The 26,140-nt window shown below is 48.5% G+C and overlaps 2 protein-coding genes across 4 annotated transcripts; both read left to right on the top strand.

Moving 5' to 3' along the window:
* Nucleotides 1–160: 160 nt before the first annotated feature.
* On the top strand, nucleotides 161–17,362 carry TMCO1 (transmembrane and coiled-coil domains 1). 3 transcript variants are annotated; one of them, XM_023918058.2, is made up of 8 exons: nucleotides 228–348; nucleotides 862–938; nucleotides 1,047–1,124; nucleotides 4,223–4,282; nucleotides 7,699–7,745; nucleotides 8,349–8,416; nucleotides 11,480–11,624; nucleotides 17,031–17,362. In XM_023918058.2, exons 2-8 carry the CDS (start codon nucleotides 908–910, stop codon nucleotides 17,127–17,129), a joined length of 528 nt encoding a protein of 175 aa, XP_023773826.1. In that variant the 5' UTR covers nucleotides 228–348; nucleotides 862–907; the 3' UTR covers nucleotides 17,130–17,362. The 3 variants fall into 3 exon arrangements, with proteins under 3 accessions (XP_023773825.1, XP_023773826.1, XP_086698636.1); XM_086842510.1 differs by having other exon boundaries at nucleotides 345–457; XM_023918057.2 differs by lacking the exon at nucleotides 862–938 and having other exon boundaries at nucleotides 161–348.
* Nucleotides 17,363–17,365: 3 nt separating this feature from the next.
* Nucleotides 17,366–26,020, top strand: ALDH9A1 (aldehyde dehydrogenase 9 family member A1). Its single transcript, XM_086842505.1, has 11 exons — nucleotides 17,366–17,705; nucleotides 18,725–18,870; nucleotides 19,962–20,091; nucleotides 20,366–20,500; nucleotides 20,958–21,154; nucleotides 21,934–22,074; nucleotides 22,815–23,003; nucleotides 23,899–23,986; nucleotides 24,301–24,442; nucleotides 24,936–25,048; nucleotides 25,152–26,020. The coding sequence occupies exons 1-11, from the start codon at nucleotides 17,366–17,368 to the stop codon at nucleotides 25,244–25,246; spliced, it is 1,716 nt and encodes a 571-aa protein (XP_086698631.1). The 3' UTR covers nucleotides 25,247–26,020.
* The last annotated feature ends 120 nt before the right edge of the window (nucleotides 26,021–26,140 follow it).

Here is a 26,140-nt window from a genome sequence, read left to right as displayed (position 1 = left end):
GCCCACAGCTAAGATTGACAGCCGCATCGTCCAATCGGCACAGGGCGCGCCCAGACGATTGACAGATTGACAGCCATCTCGCCCAATCAGAGCAGCGTCCGCCCAGCCTTGCCCGCCCCTCGCCCTTCCCGCGCCTCTTCGCGCAGCCGGCGGCGCCGGCCGGAAGCGCAGGTGGTCGCTTCCGGGCGTTGCTAGGTAACGGGGCCGGCAGCTTCCGGGTGGAGGCTGCACTTCCGGGTGCGCGGCGGCGTTGCCGGGTGGGGGGCGGCGGCGGCACCATGAGCACCATGTTCGCCGACACTCTCCTCATCGTCTTCATCTCCGTCTGCACCGCGCTGCTGGCCGAGGGTGAGCCGGGCAGGGCGCGGCTGTGCGCGGGGGGTGGCCGGCAGCTCCCGGGAGCCGGGAAAGGGGCGGCACTGGGGGCCCTCGGGGTCACCTGAACCTAAGGACAGCGGTGAATCCTTCCCCTCCGAGCAGTGCTGAGCTGTGCTGCAAAGCGCTGGGAATTGGGGTTATTCCCTCCAGGAGGGAGGATGGAAAAGGACGTAGTGATTTTCCCCCATAGCTGTTTATGCAGGGTGTGAAGAAATCGCCTGACCTTGCAGTGATAGTGGTTTAAGCTGCTTGGAAATTATATTTCAGTGGTTGGAATAGAGGCAGCTTTTTAATGAAGTGTCTTTCGGGGTAGTTACAAATCAGAGGTCCGGTTTCTGGAGTGCTGTATCCCTAAATCCCCTTTATCCCCCCTGTCCCCAAGTCTTCATCCCACACTTGCAAAACAGGTTTATCAATAAAAGTAAAAACTAAAGACTTGTTCCAGCTTTACACCTGTAGCTCATTTAATGGTTTATTTTACAGTTCCACTTTGCATGAGACTTGGAATGGGAGGATTTGAAGGAAAGGGATGGTGCAGTTTGCTGGCTGTGTTATAACAGGTTTTGTAGACATAAATTTTAATTTCTGCACGTGGATTTGCTCCCCCACAGCAGCACTACTGCATGAGATTTTTACTTCCCTCATTATTGGCTGAGTGTTCGTTTCAGGTATAACTTGGGTGCTGGTCTATCGGACAGACAAATACAAGAGATTAAAGGCTGAAGTGGAAAAGCAGAGCAAGAAATGTGAGTACTCAGGGCTTATTTATGTCCTTTATTCTGGTCTTTTGCTGGAGGAAGCTCAGCCAAAGACCTTTTGCCCCTCCTGTCAATGGAGGACAGGAGGGAGCAAGAGATTGGTACTGGCATCTTTTTTTTTCTGCACATGAGCAGCCATTGTCTGAAATAAATGTCTGAAATATGTTCCAGGATGCAATTTCTGCCTGTCAGGGGCGAAGAGGAGAATTTGAGGTCTGTAGAAAGTAAGAACTAGGGCTGAATAATGAATACCACGATAAAAAAGCATTTTATGTAAAGATTAAAAGTGGTGATTGATGGTGGGGGATGAGTAAGGACTCATGGAAAAGTCTGAACAAACAGCTGATGTAAAACCAAATTATCCTAATGTAAACTGGAAGCAAATAGCTTAGGAAATATTAGGAAATAAGTCCCATGTTCATTCCATAGACAACAGGTTTGGGAGGGGGTAAACAGAGAGTAAGGGAAAAGGGAGCTGAGGTTGAGCAGTCAGATGATTTGCATCAAATATTAAGAGAAATGGTAAACAGGAGGGAGCATGGAGTGTTTAAATGTATCAGTCTGTACCAGAAGTCAAGTTGCAGAGGAGAAATTCTGACCCTTCAACCTCAACTGTGTACACCCTACCCAAGTTACAGCAGTGAGAGACAGCACATGACAGCTGGGGCCAAAATAGAGCTGGTTTTACCTTACAAATATCTCATTATGGCTACAGCACTCTTCAATGCATGAGAGAACAATATTATCACATATTGCTCTTCCCAGCCCAGTTTATTCCAGCCTTCCCCTGGGAAATTTAAACTGAGGAGTTGAAGTATAGTCATGTTTGTGCACAGCTCTGACATTAGGGGCTTTTGTCACCACAGCAGGAGCAGATGGGGATTGCATCTCTGCCTGCCTCACTTGAATCCCACTTGTCCTGTGTGTGGGGTGGAATTGGCCCCAGAAGAGCAAGTCAGAGAAGAAGTTGAAACCCAGTTGAAACTTAGTGTCCTCTCTGTTTGTGCTGTTAAATTCCAAAAGCAGTTAGCGGGGCTTAATCTCTAGGGTTTAATGATTGCTGTAAGAGTTTAATGCTGTTTGCTTTTATAACTCTCCTGGTATCTCTCAGGATAGAGATATATCTCTATAGGCTCTCATCTGTGAAGGGAGTGATGTGAGGTTCATGCATTTCAATTAGTTTCTGATCTCCTCCTTTGATTCCCCACCCCCAACAAAAAAAAAAAAAAGAAAAAAAAAGAAAGGGTAAAGCTGAATAAAGAGTCAGTAAAAATTCAGCTTTGCTTTTTTCCCTTTCCCTCTTGTGCTGAGTACAGCTGGCTGACCTGAGTGCTTACAACTTGCCAAGTGGACCACTTAAGCCACACCTTTCAGCAGTTATCTAACACATCTGAAACAGGAAAAAACACATTTGAGACCTTTAAGCTCTCCCGTGAGAGTCCTAGCGATCCTTAGGATCTGCAGAAAACAAAGGGGCTGGGTAGTGTGCTTGAGCAGACATTGTTACTCCTTAATTTCATCTCTTCCTGTCCTCTTCTTCCTAGGGAGAGGCTCAGCGTTGGCTGAGGCTGCTGCAGGGATTGTTCTGGGTGAATGTAGGGGTAAATTTACAAGGCTGAAGGCTGTCCCTGGAATTTCTGATGTGTTGACGTGGATGTTCCCATGGACTGTCCTGAGGGAATTGGGGCTGAGAGTTCCTTGGGCTTGGCATAAGTCTTAACAGCACTGTCTAGAGTTTAGAGCTGGGGCCATGGGTTTATGTGGATCAGGGCAGGGATGGACTGATGGGGTTTCTGCAGCTGGATCTGGCATAAGGAGGGTTATGGAGACACTGTTCTGCGAGCCCTGGGTGCATTATGTCATCTGACACTTCTCTCCAGTATTCCCTAGGAGAATTCCCTCTCTGTTTTCCTCCCTGCCCACCAGAGATCCTCTAGTTCATTGGGAAAAGCAGTTGTGTCTCACTCACTCCATTGCCACGGAGGGATGATGTATGAGGTGACTTCTTTGGGCTGATGTGATTTTCGGAGCAGTTGGGACTGACTCACAGGCATTTCGTAAGGCAGCTCTACAAATCCTGGTGTGGCTTGGAAGTCTGGCTGTCTTCATTTCCTTTGGGCTTTGAAATCAGGGCTGGAAGGTCTGTGCTGAGCTGGTACTTCAGGAGGGAGGGGAGCCCCAGCACTCAGGTAAATGTGAGCTAGCAGTGAGCCAAGGCTCTTTGTTGGTAGAGTGGATATGCTACATGCAGTTGACAGAAATACAGTAAAAAAGGGCTGCTCTCTGTTGTTAGACCATGGTCATGCTCCATCATCTTTGCTTCCTGGAGTACTCTTGTTATAGGTCTTGAATGAAAATGTCTCTTTGCTTCCTGGAAAAGCCCTTTTTGTTGTCCCAGACCCTCCTTTGCAGCACATTCACTGTGTAATTCCCATTTCCCTGTGCTGGCTCTGCTGTGCTGCAGTGGTGGTTGGTGCTCAGTGCATCTCATTTGGAATTTTAGTACCTTTGACCTTAGGCTCTGCTTTAAAATATTGGAAATACTTCAGTACTAATGAGTTGAAGAATGGAGAGGCTGTGGCTGCCTGCTTGGACAGCATTTCCCCTGAGAATGGCTGCCTGTGAAGAAGGGATGTAGGAGAACACAGACTTTGCTGTATTTTGCTTCCCACTGCAGATAACCAGGAGCAGAGCTTGCCACAAAGCTCTTTTCATTCCACTTGCTGAATCAAAAGTACTGTCTGATATTAATGACAAATCAGCAAGGGTCACTTGAGCCAAAATTGTCCCCAGGCTGCTCAGTCCACAGTGTTACAGGCTCTTGACAGAGTTCACAGTTAACCCTTTAAATATGTTTGTATGTTATCCTGGGTTTTGAAATTTTTTTTGTTACAGTTTTTAAGTGATCGGTGTAACCAGCCTTGGTAGTTGATAATTTATTGATTCTGGACATGTTCTTAGTCCTACTTAGCTGCTTTTTGTGCCCCTGTTCTGCAGAGGGACAAAATGGTTTGTTTGGTGTGTGGAAAAGGAGTGGTGATATCACCACCAGTGCAGAACTGATGGAGTGTCTTTTCATTTCGCAGTGGAAAAGAAGAAAGAAACAATAACTGAATCAGCAGGCCGACAGCAGAAAAAGAAGATAGGTAAGACTGCTGCCTCAAGAATGGTGGAAAGTTGAGAAACTGGTGGAAGTAATTATCCTTTCCTTCCTTTCAAGGCTGCTTATTCATCTGCCTTACTCTTCCAAGGCAGGAGATACCCAGCCTCCTGATGGTTTTGTTCAAATGGGTGGATCACTGAGAGGAGCAGCACCTCTTGCTGAGCTCCCTGACTTTCTCCCATTTTTGCCTTGACATCCATGGCTGTTACTACAGCTGTAGTGCATGGCAGCTTGCTGGAGCTATTAATTGTGATTTTGGGTCTTTTTTGTTTTCTTTTTCCCCTTCATTTGAACACTTTAGAGCTGAAGATGTTCATGTTAACTGTAACCATGCCTAGATTCATTTCAATTTTGATAAATCAGTTTTGCTCAATTTTAGGCAGTGATTTATTTTTCCATTCTTTTTCATTGTCAGTAAGCTGAACTCTTTCTGGGTTAGGGTAACTCTTTAAGTACTGAACTAAGCAAGAACAGGGTAAAGAGGTGTTCAAAGGTTTTAGGAGGATCTGCTATCTGCAGGACTCGCAACGTGCAGCAAAGCTCAGTTAAGTTATTACAGAGATTGTGGCAGGAACACTTCTGAGAGCTCCTGGGAGTTGGTTTCCTCATTCCTCTGTAACACCAGGTAGCTGGATTAGTCATTTGATCTGTACAAAGCTTGGGAATTATAAACACATCTTCAAACAGTTCTTCCTAGGTAGAAAACCTGTTGTCGTTAGATTCCTGAAGGGACAGGAGCCAAAATGTTTCCTCTTGTGCACTTTATTTCTTAATCTTGACTAATCCCTGCATGGGATGAACACTGGTGGATAAGGTAACTTTGAAAGTGACCATATGTAACAACTGCAGATAACATTCAATAAAAAAAGTGTGACAATGACTTTTTTGCAAGGCACCATCCAGGCTATGTTCCTAGCAGACAATATTTTACTTGTGCTTGGACTAAACCAATAAACAGTAGAATCTGAGGACTTCAGATGCTCCACCAATTTTTATACACTGAAATAATCTTGTTTTGCAGATGAAAAACAAAGCACAAAGGGACAAAGATCAGAACTTAGGAAACGACCACTGATTTTGTTTGCTGTGATGCTTGCTGGCCAAGCCTAAGATTCTGACACTGATTTTTTTGGGTTTTCTGTTTTTCTTTTACAAGTGCTGCATAACTTCAGTATTTCATTTGTGTTCATGCAAAGATGAATTCTTGATGTTTCTGAAAAATCAGATCCTAAATGTCACACTGGACTTCCAGAAAATGACTCACAGCTGTTAAATAGTTTTGAAATCTCTGATCTCAGTAACTTACTGGATGTCAAATCATTCTGCAAGATGGGGCATTGTTGTCACAGCAAATCTACTTGTGCTGGAGTTCTTCCAAGTTCTGCCATTTTAGTTAACAAAAAGTAAATATTGAGCTGAGGCTTTATGGATAAGTAACAGCTGTGGTACAGACCTGCCTCAGTTGCCATCTGTTCGTGCACAGAATAAGACAGGAGGTGTGTGGATGATATTACTTGGTTTCATAAGGGATGAATCATGCATGTGCACAAGGAGGTTGGGGGAAAGTTGCTTGGGAAGGCTTAATTTGGTGTTTCCTACTTTAAAAACTTTATTTTTAACTGTGGAATGAACTGTTTGTCACATTGTGTCTAAATCACCTTGGGCACTGCTGGAACAGGACACCTTTAGCATTGGTGTAGCCTTCTGTCATTTCAATTTAAAGAGATGATTTGTTAGCTTAAACTTTGCTACTGCTTTCTGTCTCCATGTGCTTCTGGAAGAGAAGACAATGACATTCCCAGGAGTCCACACGAGTGCTGGATGCACAGCAAAACTAAACCAAAATAAAAACCCTCACTCCTGGCAAATCTCTATCCCTGTATCCTCATGGTTCGTGTTCCAATGAGCAGAGTAAGATGATTTTGGATCCCAGTCCTCTTTCTCTGTGCCTTTACCCAACTGTAAACTACCCAGCAAAGTGCTTAACAGGCTGTTTATGTGTGGTTTGGGCAGGAATACACCATTTATCTAGGTTGATAGACCACCCAGAGCATGTTCATTTTGAATCTGTAGAAATAGGTGAGAGACAGGTCAGGTATACTGGGAAATCAGAGCTGTGTTCTTTCCTCTGTGTAACCTTTAGCCCACCTAAATAGATGGTTAGTTATGCAGCAGAGGGGAAAAAACAAGTATTTGTGCCAAATGTGATTCCTGAAGAGCTGGCCTGTGGTTGCTGATATGTCCCAGGACACAGCTTCCCACCTGGCTCAGGAAACAGGTGTCTGAAAGGTTCCTGCCAGAGGGGATGGTTTGCAGTTAGGAGCAAGTGGAAATAGCAAAGAGGTTTCTAAGGAATTGGGTAGGAGTGTTGCTGTTGCTTTTCATAACACTGGGTCCCTGTGCTTAGCAGGGGCTTGGGAGAGAATTGTGGAGTTTCTGAGCTGTGGGCCTCTGGTACTGAATCTTCAGTGGGGATCCCTTGAAATTCCCATGCTGGATAGCCCTTGGCAGTCATTCTGCATCCTCCCCTCTTTGCTCATGCTGTTCTTTGGATATTCTTTCATTATCCACATCCTTATTTCAGCTGGCTGTTGCTTCCCAGCCCTGGCTGCCCCTCTGGATCCTCGGTCTGAGAGGAGCACAAGGCATGACAGGGATGTTGGGACAGGAAAGGTGACAGATAGTGGATAATGCTGAAGGCCAGAGCAGCTGTCCAGTGAGGGACATGGAAAATACCCTCTCAAAAATCTGAGTATCTTTGAAGTCTGTGGTGATTCAAGGATACACTAAATTTCCAAAGTATTTCCTGCAAAGCACAGTAATACACTCATTGCCCAATTTTATGTAGGAAATCTTTCCTCTTTGGAGAATCTCCTAGGTGTGAGAAGGGTACAAAATTCATTACCAAGACCAGCAGGATTTTGACGTTGCTGAGGTGCAGATCCCAGCCCTGTGCATGGTTTTTCCTTTTGAGACCTCCAAAAGGAAATCCTTATTTATTCAATGTATTTATGATAGTGTGCAGCAAATTGATCAGTGCTCCCTTTGGGGATTGTGGCAGAGGGGTAGTTTTTGTTTCCTGGCGGCAGTGCTCATGCTCCTGTGTGAGTTGGTTGAGTTAGCAAATCTGACATTGGGTGCATTTCTTTCAAAAATGCTGAATGTGTGATTCCAGCCGCCTCCTCTCTTTGTGCCTGACTTGCTGCATGTTGCTGTGGTGGAGAAGCAGTTGGCTGTGTACAGTTTTTCACTTTCTACTGTCTGGCAAAGAGAGCTGGAGTTGATTTTGGAAGTGTTATTTGTTTGGAGAGCCAAAGAGGTTAAGTTTTCCTGGAAATGAAAACACTCTGGTTTCTAGGTTGACATAACTGATTATAACTGTTGTTTTTGTCTTTCCAGAGAGACAAGAGGAGAAACTGAAGAATAACAACAGAGACTTGTCAATGGTATGAAAATTTAAAGCCAGTTCCCAACTGCTGAAGATTTCAATCAGTTTTCCAACAGAAAGACTTTGTTCAATTGGCAGCCAAAGCTGCTTTTCCTTTGAAAAGGTCCTTCTGGATTTTCTCTAATAACTACAATTTTAGTGTGAGCCACAGAGTTACTGCCTCATCTCATGCCAAGCCTTAGCTATTTTCATCTTTGTAAGTCTCCATGATGTTTTGCAAAGTAGAATTAATTTTTGTGGCTTCCTATAACTTTGATCATTGTAATGATCCCCTACTGGGAGTCTTCTGGGAACCCCCCTGATGGATTTTTTAGGTTTAAAGAAAAAATAAAACCAGCCTGTGTAAGCTGACAGGACAATTCTTGAGCACTTTTTGGTTTTGTCTCTCTGAAGCAGAACTTCCCATCAGTGGCCCACACTGTGGCTGCCTTTGTACCCAGTCTTTCTCGGACTTCTCCAGTCACCTTTACAACACCTCTGTCTCATGGGCCATCCTTTTTCACTGTTGATTTCAGTGATCTGTACAAAGCCTGTTTTTAAGGCTCATAATACCTCAGTGTGGGCCTGTTGTTCGAAATATCTCTGACCTTTCTGCTTGCAGGTTCGGATGAAATCCATGTTTGCCATTGGCTTCTGCTTCACTGCCTTGATGGGAATGTTCAACTCCATGTAAGTATCAACTTCTGGATTTCTTTCTGAAATTTTTGTTGGAAACATATTTTCCACTTCATCACTTGATGTGTTTAAGTGACATTGTCCAGCCAAGAGCCATAAATAAATGAATGAATGAATCCATATTTCATATGAAGATGTGGTGGTTTGGTCATCACATGCATGTTCTGCTCAAGAGGGAGCATTGAATACTGAACACAACCAAACTGAGCAAATTGCATTCAGCTAGACACAGCTTTAATACCTTTTCTGTATGGGAACATCCTGGTTAAGGCAAGTTTGGTGGATGTCAGGCAAACTTCTTCAGTCTTCAGCTGCTTTGGCTTTGCTGTAATGGTGTGACCAAAGAATGCTCTTGCAAACAAAACTGGGTCAGCTCCCTTGCCCTTAGGAATGAGCTGTAATTGCAGAGTTTGTTGTTGCCCTACTTGAGGTGATCAGATATAAACAGGTCCAGGCATGGGCTCCAAGCTTCATTTGTTTTAAAAGTGACCTGGGATAGGTGTAGTTTAAAAAAAACAAACAGACAAGAAACCCCAAACTGGTTTGCATGGTTATAGACAGCTTTGTTTCAGATATGCAAATCTGAAAGGCTGTGCTTGGCTTTTAGAACTTGATTCACTCGAAATATTAAATCTGAAGATGACAGGAATGTTGTTAGGATAACCTTTAGGAGGCTGCTTGATATCTGGGCAATATCCTTGCCCTGCAAACAGGAATTTACATTCTTGGGCACCAAAGCCTTTGGATTCTGTGCTGGCAGTCCCCAGGATACAGTCAATTGTTATTTTACTGGAGATCTGTGGGTGGATAAATTGCAAACATGGGGTAACATAATAACAGAAGTGCCACTGTGTGGATCCTTTATTTATGCAGCTTAGTCAGACTTCAGCACTGAGCGTTCTGAGCAGAGCAAAGCAACCCAGCACTGGAGGATTTTAAAATTTGGGTACAGTCCTGAGTCAGTGATGTCTCATTTCACTGCAGCCCTGAGCAGGGCTGGAGGTGCATTGTGAGCAATGAGGGGTCTGAGTGGATGTTTGTAGGGTTGCTCTCCAAGTGCTTGCCTTGCTCTTTGGGTACAATACAAACACCAGCACTTGCCCCTAAAGCAAACTAAAAAACAAACTAAAAATGCTTTACCCCACTGTACCCACTTTCCTAGAGGGAGAAGAAGCAGTTGTTCTGAATATTTATGTCTAAAAAGTATTACAGAACTGTATGTAGGAAGGGGTTGATTTGGGTTAAATTCTACATGGCTCCTCCTTCCATAGATACTAACTTAAAAAGAAAGAAGAAAAAGGAGAAAAAACCAATAAACGTCTTCCAGGTTTACTTGTCTTGTTCCTCTTTTGAGGATTCCTGCCCACAGAGACCATTCTGCTGAGCAGAGAATTGATGTCAGCCTTTGGGCATGTCTTTTATTTAACTGCCTCTTTCTTTAGAGGGAATCTTGAGCAGTAGGAGTATCCATGGAGGCACCGTGGGTGTGGTAGGAAAAGGAGGAAAAGGGTGGCTGACACCTGCAATGGCTGTGGCCACGTTTGCTGCTTTTCCTGTTCTTGAATGAGCTCATGGCTGCTGGGAAAAAAGGAGCAGGAATTGTGTGGAGACAGCAGCCTTTGGACAGGTACTCTGCAGATGCTGCTACTCTCTGAGCACCTCATTGCCAAGTGCCCCCTTAGCCAAACTGGAAATCACTGAGATGATTTCCTGCTGTCATTCCTGGAGTGTCAGCAGTCCTGGGGCAGCAGGTTGGACCGTGCTGGAAGAATGTGGAAGTGTCAGCAAGGCTGGTTTAAACCCAAAGAGCAGAATGCTGTGCCCAAGACAAACAGCTGAGGGGCTGTTGTGGCTTAAAAGGTTCATTATGGCAGTGAGATCTGCAGCAGCACTGGCCTCCAAGCCACCAGGGTTTTCACCTGGGGCAGAAATTACCTTCTGTGTGTCTCAATTTCCTCTTTCCTCCAGGAACTTTTTCATGCAATCAGTTCCCTGCCTTACTCTAAGAGTCGTGCATTCTGGTACCTCTTGGTAATTGTGAAAACCTGCTGGAATTAAAAGCAGGTACCTCAGGGTGCTACTGCTGAAGTACTTGTCATTCTCACAGCAGGAATAACGCAGAATTTTAAGCCACTGGGGGATGTTTCAGGGAGATAAACATCCGTTCCGAGCTCTTTTGCCAAACTGCCTGTGAGATGTAAACAAAGTTGGCGTGTGTTTGAGCCGTGGCTGTGTGAATGCATCTCCACAGGAAAGAAGGCTCATTTAGGATCTCTTGAAACAAGAAACACCTGTTCGAAAATCAGCACATGCTGAGAAAATAACATCCAAATATGCACATGCTGATGAGGCATCATACACATCCACATCAAAAGATTGGGTTGACTGTCTGGCTTGGGAGAAATCTTTGCAAACTGGCCAAAATTCACACTCTGGCTGATGCCCTGGAATGTGGGCCTGGAGGGATTCCAGGAGCAGGACATGCCGCTCGGAATATGCGGTATCATCCTGCCTCTGCACTGCCTTCATCTCCACAGCTAATGCAGAGAAACTGGGGGCATGAAGTATTCTGTTGATGGCTCTCCTGGGCATCCTGAGGAGCACAGCTGCCCCAGGGAAAGAAAAGGTGTCTTTGATTTATGCTCTGGTTTAAAAAATGCTGTTTTGCTTGAAGCAAAGGGTCTGTCTTGTTGCAGTAACTGCAGTTATTCTCTCATTCATCTTTTATTGAAGTGCTGACTGTGTTCTGGGAACTGATCTGCTAAATCTGACTTAGAAATAAAATGCACCAGAAAACTGCAAAACACCAAGATTTCATGAACCAGCAGCTTGTCCAATTGATCACTTAAATCACTAGGAAACACTTTGATTATGGGATATGTCTTTATCCTCCTAGGTATAGCATATGGAGAGGGGCTGGAGAACACAGCAAGGCCTTTTAGCCTTCCATGTGGTCTTACCTGCTGTGGTGGCCTGTTGTAGATGCTCACTTGTTCTTTCTTTATCCAGAAGCTCTCACTGCTGTCTCCAGTGGTGATCCAGTGCTCTCTTTTCCAGATTTGACGGCCGAGTGGTGGCAAAGCTTCCGTTTATCCCCCTCTCCTACATCCAAGGTCTCTCCCACCGCAACCTCCTGGGTGAGGATTACACTGACTGCTCCTTCATCTTCCTCTACATTCTCTGCACCATGTCAATCAGACAGGTGAGTACATTTTCCCTGGAGCAGGGAAAGCATATCCCCATCCAGGAAGAGGAGTATTGCACGTATAATCTTGGATCTGTTTGTGGTTTCTGTGTTTGTCTTCATTCCTGTGCCTCGTATTCAAAGCAGTTTTAGGTTGGGATCATTAAAACAGTCGCTGTCCTGGATGGGCCTGGAAGATTTGGCTGGAGACTTGCATCAGGGCTCTGGGAGAGAGTTGGCAGAGATGGATTCCTGACTTGTGTGATAACTTTTGATTGCCATACCAAGAGATTGTCTCCATCAGAAGCTAAATCCTACTCCTTAGTAATCATGACTTTTACAGCAATATGTGCATCTTTACAAACAGCAGCATCTTTAGGGGGAACTTCCTAGGTGGCTTGCAGCTCTATAAAAGTTTTATCAGTCCATAAAGTTGCTAGAAAAGTGAGGCAACAGTTAAAGCTCCTCTTTTGGGTTTGTCCTTCCTGTTTTTGCTGGCTGCCTGATTTTTTTTCAGAGTCTTAAGAACTGTACCTTTGGTGTCAAGTCTCTCCCAGCATTAGGGACATGACACAGAGAGGGGGTCTGGTATGCTAAGCCAAGAGTAGGCTCCACAGACCTCTCCAGCAAAGCTCCATAGTCCCATCTTTTGGAAGAGCATGAGTATATCAGTGAGGGACCTGTTCAGGAAGCTTCACTGTCAGCTCAAGTGTCAGAATGGCTGGTGAGGACAAGAGGGCCTTCTCAGTACAACAAGAAGTCTGTTTTGTTTTCCACTTTTGCCACAGGGTGCTGGGGATAAGTTAATACACTCTGGATGAATGCTGGTGCAACTAGCTGCAAATTACTTTCTCTTCTTTATTTATATTTCCCTTTTCTTTGATTCACTTCCTGAATTCTCACTGCTTTCCTTCTTGACCCATTTATTGTTTTTCCTTGGGGGTACCAAACTTAGACTGAGGGACTTAGACCTAAAGCAGATCAGCAAAGGGAAGTGGTAATGCCAGGAGTTGGGGGGAGCTTGATGGAGCAGCTCCATGAGACAGAGTTCCTTCAGTCACAGAGTGCATGCTGGTGGATGGAATTCCCCATAGCCCTTTGTACTGGGTGCTTGTGTTGAAATGGATCCCAGTCTGGTCCTGTGCAAGAGCAGATAATGAATTGAATCATTTATGCTGAAAGGATCACCTGGGGGTTCATCTGGGCACCCCTCACTCCAAGCAGGCCCAGCTTCACCTAAGGCCAGGCAGGAGATTCCTCACTCTCTTTGCTGCAAGACAAACTTTCACTTCCCTGTGACTAGGGCAGGGTTTGCTGCTTTGAAAGCACTGAGACACTGAGCTCTTAGGATCACCTTCCAGAATTCCTGGGATGCTGTGGTCTGATGCTGTTCCTTCAGGCAATCGTGGCTGGTGCTGCTCTGTGTTACCTGTTACATGGAAAGTCCTTTCTTTTCAGTGTTGCACATTATGTTAGGAAATTGAATAGCACCACCAGCAAGATGTTTCTGCACCCATTGGGTTGATTGGGGAACTCTCTTGCTGAAAAATCCCTCAATTTTTTTTTCCAAAAATACAATTCCTATGGCTAATTCTAATGCAGTGGGTTGAGCTTTCCATACGACTTCTGGGAAACAGTTGTCCTTGTGCTTGAGAGTTCCTGCTGATGTCCCTGTGGAGGAGGAGAGTGAGTTTATTTCTTTGCAGAAGGGTGTGAGACTTCAATCTTCATGTGTTCAATTCTTCTGTGTGTAAGGAGTGCTGCCTTATCTACGTGATCGTGGTTAACAATTCCTGCACTTCTGCAGCTGTCAGGCAGCTCAGCTTCTTCCTCCTTCCTACTCGAGGGAAGGGCAGGGACACCTTAGCTTGCACAAGAGGTCAGAACTGAAGCTGTGATTGTTGCTGGCATCCTGCTCTTGGCTTTATTGCTATCTGAAAGAAGCTAGGTGATAACAGCATTGGGGAGAGGACTTGAGAGCTGTGACAGGCCGGGGGAGAGAGCGAGAAAGTAATTAAGGGCTTAAAATGGTGCCAAAGGCTTGCATTTCGTGCTTTCTGTGACCTTGGAGGTGAAGGTTTTGTGATCCTTTGTATTTCACTGTGTGCAAAAGGGGAAATCAAGCCAGGCTGGTGTCAAAACAGGTGCTGGCCCAGGGGAGGACAAGTGGTGTGGGAGTTAGTGTCTGGCTTGATGCTGCTGACACAAGAGGATGTACCAAAAATAAGGGAAAAGGTTGTGAACAAACCAAGGAGACCACAGTCCCTCAGTCTTTCCTTAAATCTTGGAGGTGCCTGTGAAACCATCAAAGGGAGAGAAGAGAGATATTCCTGTGGAGCTCAGAGGTAGAGCAGGAATTGAGGTGTGTGTGAAAAAACAGCAGGGGAGTCTGTGGGGGTGGGAGAGTGCCTGGGTGGTGATTGAAGTGACATTAGTGGGACAGGCAGGAGCAGCATCAGGGACTCTCTTCATGTGGGGGTGATAAACTCTTCAAACACTGACTGGGAAGCTTTGCTGCCTGTGACCTGGCCAGCATCTCCCAAAATAGTCACCTCACAGTGAGTAACTTCCTTTGCACTGTTCCCAGCTCTCCCTGGCACGTAAATCCTGTCCCCTAGTTCCTCCTGCCTTCCTGTTTGGAGAGAGGAGGGTTGCTGGGAGAGGCCTTCCAAGGGTCCTTGAGCTGTTGGGTTTTCATCTGGGAAAGTCTGCTGCTGGCCTGGGTGGGAGGTGCAGTGTCAGGGTTACATCCTCTGTGGCTGCTCCTGGTTCTGAGCTCCCAGCCTTCACCTGTGCTGTTTGGGAAGAGGGATAGGCTGCTGTTCCTGGGGTGTTTGCTGCTCTTCACTTCCTTTTCACATGCATCTGAACTGTAGATTAGGCTGCTTCTCACCGAAATGTATTCCCAGTGGGAAGGGGAGCCAGCAATTATCCCTACTGCCAGGACTGTACTTTCCCACAGAGCCTGGTCTTAGGGCAAGGAGCCACTTGCTGCCTTGTCTGAGCTCCCTTCTGGGTTTGAAGACCAAAGCAGGAGCAGCTCTTGTGCTTCCTGCAGTCATTTGAGAAAACATCAAAAGAGCTCAGATGAGTGATTTGGATCCCTAAATCTTACTCGTCCCTCTGTCCTGAGGGTGATGGTTGTGCTTGTGTTGGAATCTGCAGATTTCCTTGTCCAACGTGGCCCACGGCAGATGGGACAAGGTTTCTGCTGGGCCTTGCCCCATCTTTGGTGCTCCCAGGTGTAGATTTCAGGATTGCTGTCCAGCAAAACATGCTTTGGAGCTAGTGTGTGATGCTTTCTGCCTTCCAGAGCAGGAGGGTCTGCGTGGAAGGGTAATGCAGGAGTGTCTACTCTGGAATTACGACAGACTGTCATCTCCCTTCCTCTTCAAGCAGTTGGAATAAACTTTTGCACCACAGTTGTCCTCTCTCTCCCTGCTATAAGGAGCGAGGAGGAGGCAGTGCAGGCTTCCTTGGTTCCATGGATCCCTGCTGGGATCTCTGCTCCGCGGGTGAGCCGCTAGGAAGCTGACAGGACACGGGTCCTGCGGGCTGCTGGCTCTGCAGCACCCTCTGGTGTGCTTGGGCTGTCCCTTGACTGCTCCTTTCCTCCTTTCTGGCCCTGCCTCCATCGAAGAAACTCTGAGAGGAACCACAGCAAGGAGTTAATGCTCTCAAACATACTCAGTTGCTGAACATCAACCCAGTGGCTGGTTTATGTATGCCGTGGACTAAACCTGATGTAATTCCTCTTCATGTGCTCCTTGTGTGTGGGCTGAAACCTTCTTTTTCATAATCTCCAGCTGGAATAAATCCTGATTTGATTTTATTTTAGCTACTGTGGAATTGCAAAACTATCTGTTTTTTTTTCTTTTTCCTTTTCTTCTTCTCTCTTATTTATTTATTTATTTATTTATTTATTTGTTTATTCTCCTTCCATGATAAAAAAGTTCAAGAGCTCTGTGACCTTGCTGTCTGACCTATCCTTACAGTTATTTTGGAGAGGACACTCAGGTTTGAAGAGAATCCTTCCTCCCTTTGCTGTCTCGTTAGGCAGCACTCAGGTGGTGACATGAGGAGGACACAGTTGTTTTCTTCTTTCCCCTGCATCTCAGATGTCCCTGTTTAGACAGCACTGCAGGAGCAGCATCTTGAGTTGGAATTCCTTACAGTGAAGAATGAGACTCTTGGCTCTTTGTAGTTGCACTGTTGCGAAATTTAAAAGGAATTTCACAAAAATCAAGAAAAACATTCAAATTTAAATATTTTGCCGTGATGTTTTGGCTTATGCCTGGCTCTGCTAATTAATTCTTCCCCTGTTTGTTGTTTTCCACTGAAACACCCCGCTCTGATGCAGATGAGGTCATCCCAATAGTCAGGTTTTGGGGTTTGCTCTATATGTCCTGTTATCCTGCATGTCTCCAGCACCCCATTGTTCTGTGTGCAGCACTGGCATTCGTGTTAATTCTGGGACTAAGCCCCTGACTTGCACTTGGCACACGCTCTGGTTGCCATGCTGCTGTCCCAAATTCCAGCTGCATCAGGAGACTCCAGCTCCCATGGCCACCACCAGCAGTGCTTTCTGGAATTTGGGAAAACCCAGGGCTGCAGGAGTCTGCCCATGGGCAGGCACTGGGAACCTGCACTGCAGTTAAACTGCAATGGTGTTTCATGTAAAAATAGTGTGTGTAAAGACAGCTGACTGTGGGGTGTGCAGCTGAAAATGGGAAAGAATCCTCATCCAAAATGTGGATTTGGTGTTCAGAGGCTTTTGTTGGGGTCGGGAAGAATGGCCCAGCTATTCTTGTCTGGCTCCATGCTGAGCTGATTTTGAACATTTAGGGAGAGAGGTTCAATATACAGTAGCCAGATGGATTAAGAGTATGTGGGTGAGAACCTGAATCTGTTGAAATAAGTGGGAAGTTCTACTTGTGCTACTGGAGAGAGTCCTTCAGAGGCCACAAAGATGATTTGGGGTCTGGAACATCTCTAATGAGACTACAGGAGCTGGGCCTGTTTAGTCCAAAGAGAAAACTGAGGGGGAATCTCATCATATGAATGTCCCAAAGGTGGGTTTCAAGAGGATGGGGTCAAACTCTTTAGTGGTGCCCAGCAACAGGATGAGAAGTGGCCATGAATTAAACAGCAAGAAGTTCCACCTCAATGTGAGGAAGAAATTCTTTACAATGAGGGTGGCAGAGCACTGGAACAGCTGCCCAGGGAGGGCATGGAGATGTTCCAAACCCACTCGGACTTGTTCCTGTCACCTGCTCCAGGTGACCCTGCCTTGGCTGGTGGGGTTGGACTGGATGATCTCCAGAGGTTCCTTCCAAGCCCAGCTATTCTGTGAGCAGAGTCGGGATTTCTTCCTCTTCATTTCCCTCACCATGGTCTGACCTACCCTGCTCTTTGTTCTTGCAGAACATCCAGAAGATGCTGGGCCTTGCTCCCTCCCGGGCTGCCACCAAGCAGGCAGGAGGCTTCCTTGGCCCCCCACCTCAGGCAGGGAAGTTCTCCTGAAGCACAGCCCTCACGGGAAGCCTGACCAGTGCAACAAGACTGCCTTGGGAATGTAACAAGCCGGGATTCTGCACCGAGCATCACCACATGTCCAAAACCAGGCTATGCAGTATTGAATTCATCATCCATTCGGAGTATTCCACTAGCAGTTGTTCGTTCACCCAACCAAGAAACTTCTCTCGGAAGATAACACGACCTTTGTTTCTGAGTAATAAACGGCATGGGCATGTTAATTTATGTTAACAATGTCTCTTAATTGGGCGATCGGGAGCGGGCCCGGCTGCCTGGCCGCTGGCACGCCCCGGGCGGGGCGGGCCCTGACGGTGAAAAGGCGTCTGCGGCTGAGGCGGCGCCTCCGGGCCGCGGCGCCTGACGGGATCCCGCCGATGTTGGCACAATCCCGGCTGCCGAGCCTCCTCCTCTTCCTCCCCCGGCTGCGCTCACTCGCTCCCGGCCTGGCCATGAGCTCCGCCACCGGCACCCTCACCGTGCAGCAGCCCCTCAACTACCGCGCGGGCGCCCGCGTCCACCCCGCCGACGGCGGGCAGCTGGAGGAGGTGTTCGAGCCGGCCACAGGTACCGGGGGAACCTCCAGGGGCGGGGAGAGCCCCTGTGCCTGCAGGGCCCGGTGTCCTCGGCTGTCCCTCAGCTGTCGTGGGTGCCGCCTGTGCGGGTGTCCTGCACGCCCTGCAGCCCCTCAGGCTTCCCCCCCTGCAGCCCCTCAGGCTCCCCAGCAGCTCCCGGGCCACCCCTGCAGCTCCTCAGGCTCCCTAGCAGCTCCCGGGCCACCCCTGCAGCCCCTCAGGCTTCCCCCCCTGCAGCCCCTCAGGCTTCCCCCCCTGCAGCCCCTCAGGCTTCCCCCCCTGCAGCCCCTCAGGCTCCCCAGCAGCTCCCGGGGCTCCCCTGCAGCCCCTCAGGCTCCCCAGCAGCTCCCGGGGCTCCCCTGCAGCCCCTCAGGCTCCCCTGCAGCCCCTCAGGCTCCCCTGCAGCCCCTCAGGCTCCCCAGCAGCTCCCGGGCCACCCCTGCAGCCCCTCAGGCTCCCCAGCAGCTCCCGGGGCTCCCCTGCAGCACCTCAGGCTCCCCTGCTGTAGTGGCTGTGTTCTGCCGACAGCGTTTGGCCATGGTCATTTTCTATGCAGAAATCAGCTCTCAGCTCTGTCGGGCAGTCTGATTTTGGCGAAACCCCATGATTTGAATATCTCTATAATTGTGTAATCGTAGTTGTCGGTATGTAGCGTTCATCAGAGTAGCTCCCAAGTGTTTAACTGTCCTGAGGAATGTGTAACCAGAGTCCTGAAGAGGGTGGTAGAAGTGTAACAAACTCAACTGGGAAACCCAGGAATTTTGTAGCAACTGGAGCTAATTAGTAACCACAGCACGATTGTGGAGAATGTCAGCTCTTTTTGTTCGGACCAGCTGAATTGCAGCGCCACTTCTATGGCTGATTACAAATCAGTGAGTTTCAGTGTGAAATTCTGTGCCTGGTATAGATGAGTTGACTGAAGTATGTGGGGTTTGGTGCAAGATAAACCACGTCCTGCACCCCTTTTCTGAGATTTCCATCTCATTTATTCCCTGTTTAAAACGTGCCCAGGTCGTGTTCTGTGCAAGCTGCCCTGCTCTGGGGAGAAGGAAGTTGATCTGGCTGTGCAGAGCGCAAAATCTGCCTTTAAAATATGGAGTCAGATGTCGGGCATGGAGCGATGCCGGGTGATGCTGGAGGCTGCCAGAATTATTCGGGTATGTTGGGGGGGAGAGGGGTGGTTCTGTTTCTGAGCTTCCTTGTGGGTTATTGTGGCTCTTGGGGGCTTCAGCAGGACTTGCAGAGCTCCAGGAGTTGCTCAGGAGTTAAAACCCACCTTTGGCCAGAAGAGACAGGAGGCTGCCTTAGGCAGGGCTTTGCTGTTATCACTGGAGTCAGCATCCGTGAGTGCAGCTTTGGTCTTATCTCTGGATTCAAGGCCAGTGTGTGCTTTCTCAGCTTAATTCTGTTAGAAGACATAAAACTGAAGCCAGCCATTTGGCATCTTGCAGGGTTTGTGGTTCTTTTAACAGCACTAGAGATTAAATTTCACTGTACACAGTTTCAAAGCTGAAATTGCATAACTGGCATTGCTGAACTTTTGGCTTGTCAGAGGCTGTTGTTACATGACAGGAATGTGTCCTGGCAGTAAGAGAAAGTAGGAGTACTGGTTTTTATCTGTCAGATAATACACTTGGGGGAGGATGCACATAAGTGAGGTTTAGCACAGACTCCTTTCTGAGATAACAGGTTCTTGGGCATCAGAGTTAATTTCCATCAAGGCACAGATCTGTAAGAATCCAGACTTTCTTTCCTCAGTGTGTACAAGTCATGAGAAAACTTTTCTTTATGCCAAACTTCTGCCAGACTTTCAGAGCAGGGTATTATTTCTGCTTGGGAGATGGACTGTTAAAGGATGCTTCCCAGCTGCATTGCTTTGTCCCTCTTCCCTGGCCTCTGGTTCCATCCTGATCTTGCTGTTTGCTCTTCCCAGTTTAGTTCTGCGAATTCTGATCGTTGTTTGCCAGCCAGCTTCTAAGTTCATGTTTGCTCATCTTTTAGATAAACAGGGATGTTAAACAAGACTGGACCAGCAGTGAACCCCAGCAGCTTTCCCTTTGACACTGCCCTGCACTCATTCACCCTGAGGAAACTGACAAACAGCAGTTGGGAATGTCCCTTTTGGAGATCACCATTTCTCATGGCAGGATCTTGTTGGGGACTTGTGTGCTTGGCAAGCAGCTGTCTCCTTGTTGAGTTCTGCTCCAGGCTTCTCTAACGTGTTGTCTCTGTCCTGTGCCTCTCACAGGAGCAGAGAGAGGAAATTGCCACCATGGAGACCATCAACAATGGGAAATCCATCTTTGAAGCCAGAGTGGACATCGACATATCGTGGCAGTGCCTGGAGTATTACGCAGGGCTGGCAGGATCTCTGGCGGGTGAGGGCGTTACTGGAGTTTGCTCTTTGCTCTCTGTCCCACCTTCCCTGCTAACTCCAATGGCACAAAGCCATCTCTTTGAGATGGGCCATTCCTTTTCCTGAAGACCTTGGAAGGATTCAGGTCTCTGCCCAATGCTGCCATGCTCTGTGGGCACTCACACATCTTCTGTGAGCCTGCTGGGGTAAAAGTGTCTCTGCTCCCAGGCAAAGGCAGCTCTGACCAGACAAGAAAGAACTTTGCTCTTTTCTACCTTCTGGCTGTTTCTTTGCAGGTGAACACATCCAGCTTCCCGGGGGATCCTTTGGGTACACTCGGAGAGAGCCACTTGGGGTGTGTGTTGGGATTGGAGCCTGGAATTATCCTTTCCAGATTGCCTGCTGGAAGTCTGGCCCGGCCTTGGCTTGCGGTAATGGAGCCTTCGTGCCCACACAAGCGTCTCTTCAAAGCCAGCTGATTCTGTGGGGGAGAGTGATTTCTGGGATGGAATCTACGATTACCTTGAAGTGTTGAAGGATTAGCAGAATGTCCAGGCTGTTACTCTGGCAGAAAGGAAAGGGAAATGGAAGGAGGAACATGTCAGATGTCAAGAGGTCAGGAGTTCATCCGGATAAACACTGATAGCTTTGTACCAGATGGGGAAGGTCTCTGGAAATGTTTGCAGGGCAAGACCAGCAGCCCCATCTTCCCCAGCAGTGATTCACCCTTAGTTGCAGTGATCAGCTGAAAGTGTTTCCTCTTCCCTTGGGGGAAATTTATGGGTTCTGGTGAGACAAACTCACAGTGTGGGGTGGGGATTGTTTTTGTTTCTTCCCTGAAGCAGTTTGGGTGTTAACCCCACCTCGCCTGTGTCTGGGTTCCCTTAGGCAATGCGATGGTCTTCAAGCCTTCACCCTTCACCCCCATTTCTGTGGTGAGGTTGGCAGAGATCTTCACAGAGGCCGGAGTGCCCAAGGGGCTCTTCAACGTGGTGCAGGGTGGGGCTGCCACGGGCCAGTTCCTCTGCCAGCACCCAGATGTGGCCAAAATCTCTTTCACTGGCAGTGTGCCAACTGGCATGAAGGTAAAGGCACCTTGAGACAGGGGGTCTGTAGCTGACACCTCCTTGAGCTTTTCTGCATGGAGCTTGTAGAGGTGGGGTGCGGGTTAGCATTTTTTGGGGCTGAGAGAGGAGCTTTCAGCACGTGCAGGGTCATGCTGGGGTCCAGTTAACCTGCTGGGCGCGGCATTGAGAGAGAAACCCCTTGGTCAGCTTCACTTGCTTTAGCCCCTGGTTGCAGTGAAGTCTTCTGAGCTGCTCAGGTGGGTGTTGATGTCAGGTGGAGAGTACATGAAACAGCAGCACTAGAAGAATGTGTTCCTGGCTGCTATAAAGCACTAAAGCTGCATGCAACCTACTGTTTTTAAGCAAGGGGATAGTTTCTGTGAGTTTCTCACCCTCCATTTATCATTCTAAAATTAAAGAAAGACTTTTGGAAATAAATTCTGAGTCGAAGGAGGGGAAATGTCCTGTGAACGCTCCCTACGTGTGTGTACCTGTGGGTTGCAGTGACAGATGGCAGCTACAGCTGCCTGCAGCTTACACTGATCACGAGACTTCCTGCAAATGCCTCTCCAGGTTTTGTCGGTTTTACCTGTAAAAAAACAACCCCCAAACCCTCTGAGGCTGTCCTCAGAACGAGCTAACCACATCTAGGAAACCCAGCTTGCCCTCTGTGCTGCTTCTCTCTTGTTGGTGAATGGTCCTGCAGGAACTCTCCCTTTGGGTCTCTCTTGCCACCCTGTGGGGTGACTCTTGTTGGCCAGTGGGTCACTTATCTCTTGTGTTCTTGTTCTCCTCAGATCATGGAGATGGCAGCTAAAGGGATAAAGCCAGTCACCCTGGAGCTGGGGGGCAAATCCCCCCTTATCATCTTCTCAGATGCTGATCTGGAGAATGCTGTGAAGGGAGCCCTCATGGCCAACTTCCTTACTCAGGGCGAGGTGTGTGTCTGTGGGGCAGGAGTTCTCCTTCCCAGGGAGGCACTGTGGGGTCAGGGCTGGGCAGTGGGGCCAGCCTGTGATCATCTGTGAGTGAGGGATGCCCTGAAGCTCTCATCTTGTCACACCTTTCCCTGTGCAGTGTCAGAAGGGATGCCCTTGCAGGAGCTGGGGCTGTCCTAGCAGAGTGTGCCTTAGCTACAGGACACACTTAGCCAGTGGCCTGTCCTTCCCAGACATGGAGCTTCCCTGGCACCAAGCACCCAGCTCAGCACAGCTGCTTCTGTGCCCTGGGCACCAGTCTGGCACTCATAGGTCAGGAGAAGCTGTGCTGGTGTCCCTTGGAGGGGCAGCAGGTCCCAGCCTGGTGTGCTGATCCTGAGGACAGGGTTCTGTCCTTCCCAGATTCGGGATATCCACCTGTGCTGCAGGCTTTTTGTAATCCTGGCAAATTTGCTCAGTGGGGTCATTCCTGGGAACTCAGAAGTCGGCTCAAGGTCTCTGCTGCTCATGACCTGAACCTTTTTTGCCACCTGGTGGCATCAGAACCACTGTGTCCAGCAAGGGCTGTTCAGTGCAGTCACAGCCCCAGGGTAATCTTGTGTTCCCTGTCCCCAGGGACAAGTTAGCTGTTGTAGCAGCTATGGAGGAGCTTTTCCAAGAGCCTCTGGAGCAGGACCCAAGCAGGGAAGGAATTTGGATTGCTGTGTTTCCTATTCTGAGCTGCTTTTCCTGTGTCCCAGGTGTGCTGCAATGGCACCCGGGTGTTTGTGGAGAGGAAGATCCTGGATACCTTCACAAAGGAGGTGGTGAAACGCACCCAGAAAATCAAAATTGGAGACCCTCTTCTGGAAGACACACGGATGGGAGCCCTCATCAACCGGCCCCACCTGAATCGTGTGCAGGGCTTTATCAAGCAGGCGAAGGAGCAGGTGAGATTGTGATGCTGCTTTGTGACTGCCCAGAAATGTCTCTCCTGTTAGGCAAACACACTGCCAGCTGCTCTCCTGCCCTGTGCCTTCCCAGTTAAGCTGGGTTTTTTTTGGTTGTTTTTGGTTTACTCAGTGGGTGTGTTGGACCACTAGATACAGAAGTCTGTGGGATGCATCCCAGGTTCTCAGAGAATTGGCTAATGGAGTTGCTGAGCCATTCTCCCTGATATTTGAAAAGTCATGGCAGTCAGGTGAAGTCCCAAGTGACTAGAAAAGGAAAAACACCCTTTTTCAAAAAGGGTGGGCAGGAGGAACCTGGGAATTACAGACCCATCAGCCTCACTACTGTGACTGTGGAGAGATCATGGAACAGATCCTCCTAGGAGTTGTGTTAAGGCACGTGGGGGACAGGGAGGTGATTTGAGCTCAAGTACGAGGTGCTGCACCTGGATCAGAGCGAGCTCTGGTATAAATCCATGCTGGGGGATGAGCAGATGGAGCAGCCCTGCGAGGAAGGACTTTGGAGTGCTGCTGGATGAGAGGCTGGACATGCCCCAGCCATGTGTGCTGGCACCCGTGTCCTGGGCTGCATCCAAAACAGCGTGGGCAGCAGGTGAGGGGAAGTTCTGCCCCTCTGACCTGCTCTGATGAGACCCCACTTCTCAGCACAGGAAAAACACGTGAGGAAAGGCTGAGAATTGGGGTGGTTTAGCCTGGAGGAGGAGAAGGCTCTGAGGACACCTGCTATCAGGATTTCAGTGCATAACAGGGCTTATAAAAAAGATGGGGACAAACTTTTTAGCGGAGCCTGCTGGGATAAGCCAAGGGCCAGCCAGAGCTGGGCAGGATGCTCCTGGATGTGCCTGCATCCCTTCCTCTCTTGGCTCTTTTCTAGGGGGCAGAGGTGCTGTGTGGTGGGGACCTGTATGTGCCAGATGACCAGAAGCTGAAGAATGGCTACTACATGCGCCCCTGTGTGTTAGGTAGGATCCATCTCAGTCATGGGATTTCTCCTGAGAAAGCTGAATTCAGCTTTGTGACCTGGCTCTGTGATGTCCCCAGCCTGGACTGGCACTTGAATGGGTGTCCTAGAGAGAGCTGAGGCTTCCAAGAACTGCATCCAGGGAAATCTGTGCTGTTGGAGGGCCTGATGGGAATGGTGCTGTCGGTGCTTTTGAGATGCAGGGTGTGCCTGGCTGCTCTGCCATGCTGTCTCCAAGGCTGTGTGGGTTGCTGAATGCACAGGCTGTGCTGCTGCTCTTCCTCCTGAAGCACTTGTGCTCTGCCACGCTTCCAGGCAACTGCAAGGATGACATGACGTGTGTGAAGGAAGAGATCTTTGGGCCTGTCATGGCCATCCTGCCCTTTGACACAGAGGAGGAGGTTGTGGAGAGAGCCAATGCCACCAAATTTGGCCTGGCAGGTGGTGTCTTCACCAGGTAGGACTGGGCAGTGTTGTGGAATCATTCTGGGGAGGGGAAATACTGCAGTGATTTGCTGCTCCTCTTGCATTGCCTGGGCATGGGTATCCTCTTCTAGAAGAGCTGAAGCAAGGGATTGCCAAAAGGGAAATTTGTAAATGACTGCACATATCCCAGTTTTTCCTGAAGTGTTGGGTGGGCCCAGCTGTCCCTTGGGTTCCTCCCAGCCTGGCTTGGCCTGCTGCCTGCATTCCTGCACCTCCAGAATGCATCAGGAGCCTGCTGTGCTGCTCTTGGCTACTTGCCCCATTCTGCATTGCTGGTGTCCTTGTCCTGCCCTCTTGAGTGCACTTGGAGTGTCCTTGGGAATTGGAGCTGCCTCCTTCAAGCAGGCAGAGACAGAGTAGGACAGGTTGGACTCCAAAAAGCAGTGTGGCCTGCTGGCCTTTCTCCAGTGGATGTTGCCTGGCAGGGAAGGAGGGGATTCAGCTGAATTGCTCTTTTCCTGCAGGGATATCCAGAAGGCTCACAGGGTGGTGGCTGCTCTCAAGGCTGGGATGTGCTTCATCAACAACTACAACGTCAGCCCTGTGGAGCTGCCTTTTGGAGGATACAAGTCCTCAGGTGAGCTCTGTGTGACCTCCCCTGGTACCTGCCAGCTCCAGGGGCTGCGAGTGGCCCCTGGCACTGCCTGGAGCTGTGTCCTCACTCCAGCTCTTCCCTGCAGGATTTGGCAGGGAGAACGGCCGGGCAGCCATCGAGTACTACTCGCAGCTGAAGACTGTCTGCGTGGAGATGGGTGATGTGGAGTCTGTGTTTTAGTGGCTCTGGGGCCTGCTCAGGGGAGCATCAGGCAGCTTTTCCCTGTCAGCCAGAGATGTGGATCATGTACACAGCAATAAAGTATCCTACAGTTGTCAGTGCCCAGGGGGAAGCAGAGCTGGAGCAGCATTTAGCCACCCTGTTCCTGCAAGGAGGGTTGTACACACAGGGCTCAGCTCTGGCCTGGCTGGTGGACAATGGGAAGCTCAGAACAGGAGGCACCAATCTGGTTTTTGGCAGCAGCTCCTGCAGCCACAGAGGTGTTACCAGAGGTTTGTCAGTGGCCAAGGCCAGGCACAGGCTTCCCAGGCTGTGTGCCTTGATTCCCGTTGCCTTCCACCCTCCATCAATTTCACTTCTGGCTTCCTAACAGGTAGGACCCTACTCAGTGCACGTATAAGCTCTTGACACCATGATATCCTGTAACTGTCCTGACCCTGTCTATTCTGTGACCACATAAAAGCCTTAAGTGTAGCATTGTTTATTCCCTCTAAACCCTTGGTAATCTCAAGTTTTGTTGTTTTTTTTTTTTCTATCTGTACCTTACTTACAAGTGGGACAAAACATTGTGATGGTTGGCTGATGCTGCCTGGGCCAGTCATGGCCAAGAATCATCTCCACACAAGAGTGGTGGGGAGCTCCAGCACAGAATAGTGAAAGCTATCTCACTTCCTTCCTGTAAACTTACTGTTCTTTATACACATGATGAAGCAACACTTTCAGTTGTTTGCCTACATCTATTTTTTAGCAATCAAATAAATACTTACTCTGGAACATCTTGTCAGAGTGACATGAATTGTGAGGGGTCCAGAAATGGGGCTGCTGCTGTATGGGTTAAATGAGCTGCAAGGTGGCTTTTTGATCACTGAAATCATCAAAACTGGAAGGAACATC

Source organism: Cyanistes caeruleus, chromosome 9, assembly GCF_971803275.1.
Source record: "Cyanistes caeruleus chromosome 9, bCyaCae1.hap1.1, whole genome shotgun sequence".
Taxonomy (NCBI): Eukaryota; Metazoa; Chordata; class Aves; order Passeriformes; family Paridae; genus Cyanistes; species Cyanistes caeruleus.
The sequence above is the reverse complement of the archived record's forward strand: the minus strand, read 5'-3'. Positions and strand labels throughout refer to the sequence as shown.